The 13,245-nt window shown below is 44.2% G+C and overlaps 1 protein-coding gene across 1 annotated transcript; it reads left to right on the top strand.

The window, feature by feature from the left end:
• Positions 1–3,729: 3,729 nt before the first annotated feature.
• LOC119967565 (ribonucleoside-diphosphate reductase subunit M2) lies at positions 3,730–12,167 on the top strand. The gene is made up of 11 exons (XM_038800269.1): positions 3,730–3,805; positions 3,933–4,064; positions 4,159–4,233; positions 4,605–4,757; positions 6,405–6,521; positions 6,628–6,761; positions 6,853–6,947; positions 9,966–10,099; positions 10,694–10,798; positions 11,422–11,535; positions 11,616–12,167. The coding sequence occupies exons 2-11, from the start codon at positions 3,978–3,980 to the stop codon at positions 11,766–11,768; spliced, it is 1,167 nt and encodes a 388-aa protein (XP_038656197.1). The 5' UTR covers positions 3,730–3,805; positions 3,933–3,977; the 3' UTR covers positions 11,769–12,167.
• Positions 12,168–13,245: the final 1,078 nt, after the last annotated feature.

Here is a 13,245-nt window from a genome sequence, read left to right as displayed (position 1 = left end):
ATTATATGCATGAGTAGTGAATAACTGTCTATGAATAAACGTGTCTTGTTTTGAATCTTACTAATTGGTGTATTGAGTCATTGAACAGAACTTGAACCTCGTGGTGGTATCATAAAGATACCTGGCGACTCTAGAGCTAAGGAATAAAACAGAGCAAATTGAGTGTAAAGCGCACTCACCAGAACGAGCAACATTTAGTGGCGACCCAGATGGGACTCGACTACAAGTGGCACCCCCCACTCCGAGAGAACCCAGCAATTTGAATTAGATAATTCAATTGGGAACAGAAACAATCACAAGTGTTCAAGCAGTTCTGATCAATTCTCATAATTCGGAAGTGTGTTTTTGCATGCGTAACTAACAGGGTTATAAGGTAAAACTGATAGATTTTGTTGCGAAAAACTGTCGGGAGTTTATAGAACATAGAACAGTACAGCACAGAACAGGCCCTTCGGCCCTCAATGTTGTGCCGAGCCATGATCACCCTACTCAAACCCACGTATCCACCCTATACCCGTAACCCAACAACCCCCCCCTTAACCTTACTTTTTATTAGTACACTACGGGCAATTTAGCATGGCCAATCCACCTAACCCGCACATCTTTGGACTGTGGGAGGAAACCGGAGCACCCGGAGGAAACCCACGCACACAGGGGGAGGACGTGCAGACTCCACACAGACAGTGACCCAGCCGGGAATCGAACCTGGGACCCTGGAGCTGTGAAGCATTTATGCTAACCACCATGCTACCCTGCTGCCCTATATTCCGGAAAATAGCGAAAGCCGTACCTGTGTCTATAGCACTGCCTTAGTATCCCTCGTTCTAAATTTAAAGAGAGCACAGATAGGAAAGATGGCCATGCAGACAATGGAACGCCTCATGAACCCTCAAGAGTTCGTGGGCGCAGCGACCAGCAGCAGAGTAGGACAGTGTCCCGTTTGGGAAGTCGAGATCAGAAAGTACCTCAAAGGGAAGGGATGGTCCCTTTGGAGCGAATTCTGATCAAATGAGGAAGCAGGTCACGGGAGTATAGGACATACTTGGTGGGAGAACCTGAGTGAGATTCACAAAAAGAGTTTAGGGAAAGCCCGTAAGCCGATGGCAATCGTGTCCTGTTTGGCACAATTGCGAGGCACAGAGGTCGTTCGGACGCTCCGCGCAGATTTAGAGGAAAGGAATAGGATGAGTAAGGTTGGTGTCAGTGATGTCAAAAGAAAGAATATAGAGTTGAGACGGAGGCTTGCAGCAAAAGACGTAGAGGTGGATGAAGCCAAGAGGGCACACCAGTCTTGTCTGGCGCACTTAAGCAGCTCCCAAACACAGTATGAAAAGGCCCATCAGGATATGCAGCGTGCAGTCCTGATAAGAGAAGAGTCAGAAAAGCAGGTAGAGGCATTGCAGAAGCAATGCTGCGACCTGAAGGCAGCTTTAAGAGCACTCCATGCTGCCACCACTGAGCAAAGGCAAAGCTCAGTGGACCACGCTAAATGCCGAAAGCAGATTGCGGAACTACAATCTCTGCTTTCTGTTCAAAATGGGTTCCAAACCACATTTGGGACACAATTAGATGAAGAGAATGGCCCAGATTGGGAGGAATTGAACGAGACAGCACAGCAATATGTTCAGGGAACATGTGCGCTAGAAAAGCAGCAGAAGAGGAAAGCACCCCAACCCCCCACAGAGCAGATAGCACGAGCACCCATGAATCCAGTCACCACCCAGCGCAAAGCATCCGCAGACGGCGCACCAGATTTCACTTACACCACCCCCTTAACTGTGACCCAATTACGGGACGCGTGTGCCAAAAATCACACCGTTCCTCCCCACCTCAGACCCCCACCAATTCTTTGCGAGAGTAAAGCAACAGGCGACCATGTACGGCCTGGACGAGCGTGAGCAGGTGAAGCTCACCGTTTTAAGTCTAGACCCCTCAGTGGTAGCAGCCCTTCTAGACCCACAGAACATTGGAGGAGGCACCCTAGAAGAGATGCACACATCGATCCTCGATGCGATAGGATATAACAGAGGTGACCCCGTAGAAGGCCTAAACAAGTGTAGGCAAAAGAAAACCGAGCACCCCACAGCATTTGCAAGAAGGCTGTGGATACATTTCACTGCAGTATTTGGAAACTTAGATCGCGCCCATTTGACCCCAGACAACATGGCCAAATGGACCCGCACCCTTATCTCCCATGCCACAGAGGCAGGACAGAAAGCGTGCGCGAATTATCACCCATCAGAAGACGCTCATAATGAGAAATGGGTACTAAAAAGGTTGTCCCGCGCTTGGGAGCAATCTGTTCATAGTAAGCCCGCAGCTAGGAAACTCAAAGATCAGCAGGCAGGGGCTGATATTCAGGTAGTGAGCGCACCAAAACCCCGCCTGGGTGAATGAAGGAAAGAACAACCCCCCCCACAGAAGCCAGTAGTTGTACGGTCTGAGTATTTTCAATAACCTGGGCGGGGGAAAAAGAGGGTTAGCCTGTAATGGTGAGTGCAAACAGTGGCAGATGAGTGGCAGCTCCAGCTTGCCCTGCTGTGTGTGTAAGCTGTCTCCAATACTCGCTCTTCACTCTACCAATAATGTTGAGGGTACTATGTGTCCTTTAAATTTGCGATGTGGCAGGGTCTTCTGCTTTTGACTGATTGTGGCCACCTGCAATTTCCTGGTACCAGCACAGTGGACCAGAATTTAACATTGACTGTTGGCGCTCTGGTCACTAGATGGTGCTGCAAAACACTATGGTTTGATGGTAGCGAGGATTGTTAACTCTATTCAGATTTTTTGCTGATTGAAGAAACAGACAACCATAACTACTGTGCGCGTTTAAAAAAATAGTAACTTGAATATTGGCATAGAAAGAAACGCATTACATTGTGGACATGATGGACCATTCCCTCGGTTGATTTTATTGCACTAAAAATATTCATACCTTAAGTGTTTAATAGTCAATATCCTGTTCTCGGTTGTGAATGAATAGATTAATTGATACAATTCAAATGAAGTCGTTAAACTGCGGGATTAAAACCCATCTGAATTATTCTTGATAAACACTAGGGTTAAACCTGTACTGGTTCGTACAATGTCCGTCGTTGTTCCTTTAAACATTAAAGTTTAATGTATAGGCTCCTTCAAGTTTTGATTACAATTTGTTTCCTCGTTTGAAACTTTCAGAAAAATTTAAGCGTAACGACAAACTATTTTAAAATATCGCAATTAAAAGTTGCACAGTCATCCTTTAAAAAAAGCAAAATCGGAGGCGCCAATTTAATTTAAAACCGGTCAGCAATCCGGTAGTGACTTTGCAAATTTTCAAGGAAACGGTTAAGCGCCCGTTTGAAAATAAACTCACAGTCCTAGTGTATTCACGAAGGCGCCGAGCACCCCGAAAGTATTTTAAGAGAAAATCTTCAGAGGGGAGAGTTTTGCATTGGTGAGGATGTTATAACTTTCCCGCCAAAGAAATCCCGCCCGGGCTGGTAGCAGCAGCAGGGTCTCCCGCGCGCTCAAACCATCGCCGAGGGGCTCTGCTGAGGAATCGAAATTGCCGCCAAGGTCGGCGAGCGCCGATTGGCCGGCGGGTGCTCCGACGTCACATTCGGGGGCGGTCCCGTCGCAGGCGGGTGCTGGGAACGTTATGATTGGGGGCGGTCCCATCGCTCCCGATTGGCCGGCGGGATTCGGCGCCAAATTCCGATTAGTATTTGAGAGTGAAGCCGGCGCGCAGTTTGGACAGCAGCAGAGATCCAGGTCCAGACGTACAGTCAGACCCAGTCAGGAACAGCCCGCTCAAAGCAAGCAAGTAATCTATTTCCACAACCTCATACACTAAAACGTTACTTCAAAATTTAGTTCTCTTCGGTATTTTTTTACATTTATCCTAATCCTTCAACTAGTCAGCAGGTCTGATTTTGTATTTTTTTTGAAAGAAGAAGCACCTATTTTATAACCAATCAATCCGCCCAGTTATCAAAATGCTGTCAGTCCGCACCCCCCTCGCTGCCAAGAATGAGAATGTCGTCTCTACTCAGATGAGCAATCTCTCTCTGAAGGAGAATACGGTGAGTATAACAAGAAACTGTTGCAAACATGCCGGGCGGTCCTTTTAAAAAAAACTTACTGGAGTTGACTGCTTTGTTGTTACTCATTCTACAGCCGCCTTCTTTGAGTAGCACTCGAGTCCTGGCCAGTAAAACAGCTCGCAAGATCTTGGTGGAAGCCGATGTCAAGGTATGTTTAAAGCAGAGGCGTTTGAGTGTGACGCTATTTTTAAACAAAAATAACCTGCCCAGCCTCCCCTCCAACTCTTATTTAGTGCGGTAATGTGCTGTTCCATTCTGGCGCCAAATAGTTGTGCGCCTCCCCACTTTCATCCAGTGTTTACTGTAGGAATTACTGATGGTTTCTGTAAACCAATCTTTGTGTTTATTAAAAAGAACAATTTAAGATCAAGGCAGGACTTCAAACTCAGTTACTTTGTTTGGGGGGGGGGGGGGGGGTAGTGAATGGCGCCAACGGTAAATATGGAATGAAGCAGCGATTTTGAGACTTTTTTTAGACGTAAGCTCTGTTACAAAAAAAAATTTCGTTTTTGTCTCCAGGCACGATCTGAAAACTTGCGTAATTCCTCGAGGTTAGACGACGAGCCTTTGTTGAGGGAAAATCCGCGCCGATTTGTCATCTTTCCTATACAGTACCACGACATCTGGCGGATGTATAAGAAGGCAGAGGCTTCTTTTTGGACCGCAGAAGAGGTATATTGTTGCCGTAGAAAGTATTCAATTGCGATTCTTTCACTCGTCTATTTTTGTATCGATTCTGTTTCAAGACCCCAACCCAAAACGTTTTGAGTTAAAGTGTCCAGTGGCCTCTAAATTCTCTTGTTCGGTAACGTCTCTGGCAATGTTAACCCAAACTGGCCACTAGGAGGAGGTGTCCTCTCCCTATCCCCTTTCTTTTGATTTCTTCATACGTGTTGCACAATGCCCAACTGCTTGATCAATACGAAACATCCAATCAGATTTTGGGAAGCTGCAATTAACTCCTGTCTGGAATATACTGTGGCAGCAATTGGGTTAATAACTCGCCTGTGGACGTTCATGACGAAGTCGGAGTTTAAACGTTTCTAGAATTGCTGCCATTGCTTTATGACCATGTCCAGGGAGAAATTGTTAATACTCTTTCATGTTTTCCCCTCCTTGGATGATAATAATAATTGCTTATTTGTCACAAGGAGGCTTCAATTAAGTTACTGTGTAAAGTCCTTAGTTGCCACATTCCGGCTATGGCGCCTGCCTTCACTTGCTGACCTTCCATCCATTGCATTTGCTGGGGGGGGAGAGGAGTGATCTGTAGTTATCTGCATCTGCCCTTTTGCAAAAGCCCGATGGCAGTCATTACTTTTTCACTTTGCCCATGCAAATCAATACATGAAATAGGAGCAGAAGTAGACCATTCGGCCCCTTGAGGTGCTCTCCCATTTAATAAGGTCATGGCTGACCTGTTTGTATTTGTAGTTCTACATTCCCATCTACCCCAATAATCTTCCCATGCCTAATAATCTACCTACCTGTCTTAAAAATATTAAATGACACCCATGGCCTACAGAGACAACGTTCCAAAGTTATTCAACACTGAAATAAATCTCTCCCCTCCCCCCAACCATGCAAAAAGAGTGACCCCTAATTTTAAAATAATGTCCCCAAGTTCCAGAAGGGATAGCTTTCCACATCCACCTTGTCAAGAGCATTTAGGATCCTATACACTTCAATCAAGTCATGCTAAAGTTTAGCATTTCATTAGCCTCTCTGCCACATTTTTGCCCACTAATCAACTGATATCCATCTGTAACCTCTATCCTCACCTCTACACGCTTTCCTACCTATCGTACAAGTTCAGTATCGTCCATAACCTAGCTCCCATGAAACACCATTATCTTGACCACCCTCTTAACCATGCCCTTGGGTGTTGTCTGCTCCCATTGTCCCAATCACTGGTCAGGGGTGGGATTCTCTGACCTGTTGCACCAGTGCCCTGCTGGAAGTAAGATTCTCTGGCTCACCAGCTGGGCAATGGGGTTTCCCATTGTGGGCAGCCTCGTGCTGCCTGTAAAATCTCTGGCTGTCATGCTGCTGCCACAATAGATAATCCAGCCCCAGGTCTTTGTAATCCACAGCATTCTCATTCCCCTCCAACTTCCCATCACCCTATGCTTGCCCAACTCCCAAGTTCATCATAATTCTACAGCTACCAATCTACTTGGATGCTATTTCCTCAGAAAGAAAGAAACATTCCACATTAATACTTGAGCTTTTGTAACAATTGTTGCATTTTTCCTGAGTAGCAAACTTGCATTTTATTCTTGAATTGTGTACTATATGAATAATGTTTATAAATAATAGGTGGACCTATCGAAGGATCTTCAGCACTGGGATTCCCTGAAGCCTGATGAGAGACATTTCATTTCTTGCGTCTTGGCATTCTTTGCAGCAAGTGATGGCATTGTTAATGAGAACTTGGTAAGAATTTATTCTTTGACTGGAATTCCATTCTCAGTGGGGTACTAGACATCTTTATTTGAATTGGGTGAGTTCTATGCTTATTTAATTGTTTTATTTGTCATAGGTGGAACGTTTCAGTCAAGAAGTTCAAGTGACTGAAGCTCGTTGCTTCTATGGATTCCAGATTGCAATGGAAAATATTCACTCTGAAATGTACAGCCTTCTTATTGATACATACATTAAGGATTCTAAGGAGAGGTAATTGGATTCTCCATGCATTGGGTTCAAGATACATAAGCTACTCTGTTCATTTTAAGCATAATTTTAAAACCAAATTGTATTTTCCTAGGGAGTATCTGTTCAATGCAATTGAAACTTTGCCATGTGTGAAAAAGAAGGCTGACTGGGCACTGTATTGGATTGGTGACCGTCAAGCAACATTTGGTAAGTACAGTGAGTGTATTATTTGTGGAAGAGAATTTTTTTTTCCATTCAATTGTGTTCACCACTATCACGCCCTGCAACCTAACTAGTCCTTGACACGATGCATGTTTACTCCAGATAGTCATCTATAATCTGACAAATGGCACTAACCAGTGTGCCACCATCACCCTCCTTTTGTAGGCCCATGCCTGATCTATTTGATCATGGCTGATGTTTCTCAGTCCCATTCTTCTGCCATCTCTCCATATCCCTGAACACCATATTAATCAAAATCCTATCCATCTCCATCTTAAAGGTGGCCTGAAATTCCTCCTCAGTTTTAAAGAATCGTCTCTTTCAATTTGAGGCTGTACAATCTGTTCTGGTCTCTCCTACTAGTGGAAACATCTCCATGGCCACTCTAGGCACCTCAGTATTCTGTAGAGATTGAGTTCGCAACCGTTCTTATGATGAGCGCTTCATTCCTTTGATCATGTGAACAGAAGGCCAGCACATCCATCCTTGGATACGGGACTTAAAACTGCTAAATATTCCAAATGGGAGCTGACCAGAGTCTTGTGCATCTTTGCTCTTGTATTCTAGCCCTCTTGAGATGAATGCCAACATTGAACATAGAACAGCACAGAACAGGCCCTTCGGCCCTCAATGTTGTGCCGAGCCATGATCACCCTACTCAAACCCACGTATCCACCCTATACCCGTAACCCAACCCAACCCCCCCCCCCCCCCCCCCCCCTTAACCTTACTTTTATTAGGACACTACGGGCAATTTAGGCCAATCCACCTATTTGCTTTCCTAACTGCTGACTGAACCTGCACTTTAACCTTCAGCGAATCTTGAACTAGGACACCTGATTTCTGAAGCCATTTCCCATTTAGAAAATAGTCTATGCCTCTATTCTTCCTACCTGGTCCCAGCATGATTCAGATGAAGCCATTGGAACAGCTCCCTCCTTTCCCAGTACTGGTGCCAATGTTACATGAATTTGAACCCACACCAACCTTTTGAGCCACACATTTGCCTCTTTTTAATCTTGGCCCTGTGCCAATTAGCTTGTGGCTCAGGTAGTAATCTGGAGATTATTGGTTCTGCTTTTTAATTTGGTTGTAGTTGCTCTTATTCCTCCAGCAGAACCTCTATCCTTGTTCTACCTATGTGGACCATGACAACTGGATCTTTCCCCCCTCACTCCCAAGTTCCTCTGCAGGCCAGATGATGTATTGAACCTGTCATAATATGCAAACATGCAGCTAATGAACACATAGTATAGGACATGACCAATGAGCAGTCAGGGCACTCGGGAGTGGTATCTCACTATAAAAGGGATGAGGCACTCGCACCCTGCCTCTTTCCACAGACCATCTACCGAGTGAGACGGTGTATCCTCGGCATCACACCCCAGCATGTGGCTTGGAGCAAGGCTGGTTCAGTTAGACTGAGTTACTACATTTATATGAGCAGAGAGTCTAACACATTGAGAACTGTGCTAATTAATAGTTCAATAAAACACATTGAACTCGCTTCAAAGTCTGGAACATCTTTTACTCAAAACTGCATCAAGTGGTGGCTTGTGTTATTCCAAATTGCATAACACAACAGAACCTGAGTGCGCAGTAGGCAAGACCACCTTCGGGGCATTCTATCCTGATAACAGAACATTGTCTATGCCCTTAACTATACTATCCCAGATTAAGGTGCTCTTTCTCTCTTTCCCCCCCCCCTGACTTAAATGGCACCCTGTACCACAGGGCTGTTGTCAGTTTTCCTCGCCCACCCCACGAGCCCCAATCTCATCCATGTGGAGCAAGAATCTCAAACCTGGTAGGACAAGGGCTGAGGCTCCAGTAGCCCTACCTCTTATCAGTGGTGGCTCCCTCGGCTCCTGTATTTCAGCTCTCTTGCCCAAACGTCCACTCTTGGCCTTAACTCCTGGCACTCAGGGGGGAAAAAAATGACCACTGGAACTGGTGATCTAGGGATAGGGGTTCCTATTTCACCAAGGTAAACCGTGGCATTTAAGTTCCATTAGTACATCTGAGATATGAGCTGGTCTCCGTAATGGTGACCATGAAACCATCATTGATTGGATCCATCTGGTTCACTGGTATTTTGGTGAATGATATCTGCTGTCTTTACCTGGTCTGACCTGAGATTCCAGACCCACAACAGAGTGGTTGGTTCTTCAATGCCATCTGCAGTGATTGTGCAAGCTGCTCTGTTCAGGGGCAGTTGAGGGTTGGCAACAAATGTTGGCATTGCTACTGATACCCCCACAGCTGGTGAAGGCATTAAAACAACTTCTAACAGTGGTCCAAAAATCTGTATGGATTGTAAAACATGCAAATTCAGAGGTGTATGTGCGTCAGTACCCTCAGGGGACCCTGACGTGTGCTGAAAGGTTCAGCACAGCTCGTGGAGGAGACTTGGGCCAGCGTGTGGAATTTCTCTACATACTTGCTCTGAGAATGTTACATGTTTTAGTATCTAGCCTAACTGATCAATCTGTGTATAACTGAACTGAGCACCAATGCCACCATCAATTATTCATCCATACTAACTTGCCTGAATACAGCAGCTATTGTGAAAAGGGGGCATGTGCCTCCATTTCATTGTCCAAATGTCTCCGGTTATGCCGATGCTGACCCTTTTGTTACTATAGCTGGGGTCCTGGTTGAAAAATCTTCAAATGTCAGAAACCAGTAATTGAAGTTGGTAACAGCTGTAATTGAAGTTGTGAACAGCTGCTTGACCTTTCTCGACATCTCAAATCATCATACAGTATAGATTCAACTACTTTTCCAATTGGAGTCCGCTTTCTAGAGCCCACCTCTTCACAATCTTGGCACTTGGGTGACAGATGAATTTATAAATGCTTTATTATAAATATGTCCCTTATATGTTTGGAAATGCATTGCAGTGGAATAAATTACTCAGCTATTTGTGAATTGGTATTTTGATTAAAATGTGTCCATTATTATATGATAGTTGGATCACATTTGAACATTTTAATTCACCAGGTGAGCGAATTGTAGCATTTGCTGCTGTTGAAGGAATTTTTTTCTCTGGATCCTTTGCTGCTGTTTTCTGGTTGAAGAAACGAGGGTTGATGCCTGGGTTAACGTTCTCCAATGAACTTATTAGCCGAGATGAGGTATGATTCTTGAATTAGTTGTTATTTATGTGCATTCAAGTCTTGCATCCTGGACTTGACCATAACTTGGTTTCATAGAACAGCACAGAACAGGCCCTTCGGCCCTCAATGTTGTGCCGAGCCATGATCACCCTACTCAAAGCCACGTATCCACCCTATACCCATAACCCAACAACCCCCTCCTCCCGCCTCCCCTCCCCCCCCCCCCCCCCCCCCCCCCCCCCCTCAGATTCTTAAGCTGCTCCCCTTGGTGCTAAGTTAGTTTTTTTTTTTGGTCTTCAATTTGTAAATGCCTCCTTTTGGATGGCAAGTACTTTTTTTGCTGCTTGTGAAAGCATCAACTCCACAGTTGGTTTTTTGGGGCTATGCTTTTTTTCCCCCTTTCAGCTTCTTGACTTGTGGAACGGAGAACCTGTTTAGTCCTTGCATAGGTGGTTTCACCAGTTTTATGTTTTCGGTCTCATTGCAAAAATATTCTAGTGACCCTTACTCAAGTTGAACATACTGTAATGTGCTTTGTATTGTGGCTGTATGATGTCCTATTACAAACAGCAGTGCTCTATTTGCAATGCAGATTTTCTCTTGTTATTTCAGGGTCTACATTGTGACTTTGCCTGTCTGATGTTCAAGCACTTGGTACACAAACCCTCAGAAGAGAGGGTGCGAGCAGTTATTCAGAATGCTGTCCAAATTGAACAGGTAATTGATTTTGCTAGGTAGAAATTGACATGGTGATTTATTTTATTGAAATGCACCAAGTATTGTAACGCCCAGCTGATATCTAAGGTTCTGCTACTTCACTTCAGTCTGGATCCCAATGCCATGTTGCTCATGTGCTGTAATTCTTCAATTGGAAAGCCACTAACTGTGGGCCTCAGACAGGAGATCAGTGAGCATGCAGTGTCACTATGCATATGAGTGACCAAATGCTCAAATCAGGATGTACTTCAGTTTGCAACGCCCACTTTTGTCCATTATTCTATATCGACAAGGCTTTTGACAGGTGTGCACCAACATGCAGATGGTATTCACTTTGAAAATCTTCTGGTCATGCACAGCCTATTAAGCACTTCAAGAAGTTTCAGAGGCTGTTGAGGGGAGGAGAGTAGTTAGCCAGCCCTCCTTGTGCTACCTCTTTGAAAATGGCAGCATTTCCAAAGGTGTCAGAAGGCCAACTTGTGATCTGGACATGCTATTCTCAAAGTACATCTCCATCTGACTGTCCCCAGATGTTTGGAAATATGAATGAAGTGTAATTTACAATAGGGTGAACCTAATTGGGAGAAAGATACAATGAAATATAAATTGTTTTCCTCTTTCAGGAATTTCTGACTGAATCTTTGCCAGTAAACCTGATTGGAATGAACTGCACCTTAATGAAACGTTACATTGAGTTTGTAGCTGACCGATTGATGTTGGAACTGGGTTTCAGTAAGGTATGTTATAACTAGATTAAATCTACAGTGCTAAGTTCAAATGACAAGGAATCACGTTAATGGCTTGTGTATCTTTGTAGATATATAAAGCTGAGAATCCATTCGACTTCATGGAGAACATTTCTTTGGAAGGCAAAACTAACTTTTTCGAAAAGCGAGTTGGAGAGTACCAGAGAATGGGCGTGATGGCTAAGACATCTGATGGTGCATTCACGCTGGATGCTGACTTTTGAAAGGACGATGCATATGTCTGCAGACTGGATTGAAATTTACTTGAGCTAGTGGTTCCAGAGATCACTGGTTTGGTCACTAACCTGTATGATCTACATGTCAGAATTAGTGAATTGCACATTCTTTTAATAGGCTTCTGAACTCAGTGGCAGATGTTCTCATTACCTCTGAATATGTAATTGTAAAATTGCATAGTTTACACAACAGTCAAAACTACATTGATGCACGCCATATTAATGGCACAGGAGCATTTTGGTTATGCGGTAATATTTAGGTGTCAAAATGGTTTTGGCAGCCAAAGTGCTTACCCTTTGTTTAATATGGTTATTGTTAATTTTTATGGTGTAAATATTTTAATGAAAATGCACTTTCTGAATAAAATTCAAAACTACTTAATTTACGGTGCTTGTGTTCACTGGACTGTTTTTGGTATCCAGAGGGTGTTTGGGTTCACTGGGTAGGCATAATGGAAATAGTGGTGATCGGTAGGATTAACTAATGAAGGTGGGTCCTTTCCAGTTTGAAGAAACCACGTCAGGGGTGTATCAAATAGTAAAACACTCAGTCCTTTGAGCTTGCTTGCCCATTCTAAGAGTCATTGATGATGGATCTCCACAATCCCTTAATTTCCATAGTACCTAAACACCCGCTGACCTTTGCAGTGACTGAATGTTCTTTCTACCCCATTGTGCCCTAATAAATAAATACGGGTCTTGCAGCATCTGGAGAAATAGTATTTCAGATCTGTAACATAATTTAGGAAAAATTGGAAATGTTCATTTTGACCAAATGAAGGGGCAGTGTGTGGGAAGAAGGGCAAGGTGTGATAAATGATGGTAAAGAAAATGCATCTCTAGGAAGGAAGTAAATGGCAGGATAGGTGTATCTAAACCACAAAGTAAATGGAGAAGTAGAAGCCAGAAAAAAAACTTGCCTGATGGGGAGAAGGCAGGAGAATGGGGGTGAGAAACATTGGCCATGATTGAATGGTGCAGCAGACCCAATGGGCTTGGCCTTATTCTGCTCTGATGTCTTATGGTTTTATGATTTCTGAATGCAATGCAACTGGCTGGGGTGTTTGCTGAATATTGTGTAGTGTTCTGTACCATTTGCAGTTGTCTGAATACTGCAAGATCTGGACAACATTTCATGTTTTGGTTGAAAAGTGGCAAATAACAAGTGTCATGCAAGTCCCAGACAGTGACCATCTCCCAACAAGAGAATCCAACCATTGCCCCCTTGACATTCAATGACATTACCATCGCCCACCATCTACAAGCCTGGAGTAAGGTGGAATACTCTACTTTCTTGGATGTGTGCAGCTCTGGTGCGCTCCAGCTCAAAACCATCTGGGGTTGGAAAAGCAGCCTGTTGAATACCCTATCCACCACCGGGGTAATGGCAGCATTATATGCCATTTATATATGTTGCAGCCTCCCTCAAGTGCACTTTCCAAGCTTGCAACTTCTGCCTGGGAGG

This window comes from Scyliorhinus canicula, chromosome 6 (genome assembly GCF_902713615.1).
Source record: "Scyliorhinus canicula chromosome 6, sScyCan1.1, whole genome shotgun sequence".
Lineage (NCBI taxonomy): Eukaryota > Metazoa > Chordata > Chondrichthyes > Carcharhiniformes > Scyliorhinidae > Scyliorhinus > Scyliorhinus canicula.
Note: the sequence above shows the minus strand (reverse complement) of the source record. Positions and strands in the feature narration are given on the sequence as shown.

What these genes read in the sequence shown, in the direction of transcription:
- LOC119967565 (XM_038800269.1), top strand. Translation starts at nt 3,978, where the DNA reads ATGCTGTCAGTCCGCACCCCCCTCGCTGCCAAGAATGAGAATGTCGTC. An exon ending in TGACCGTCAAGCAACATTTG is followed by an intron (nt 6,948 to 9,965) that starts GTAAGTACAGTG and finishes TTAATTCACCAG; the next exon opens with GTGAGCGAATTGTAGCATTT. An exon ending in AACTTATTAGCCGAGATGAG is followed by an intron (nt 10,100 to 10,693) that starts GTATGATTCTTG and finishes TTGTTATTTCAG; the next exon opens with GGTCTACATTGTGACTTTGC.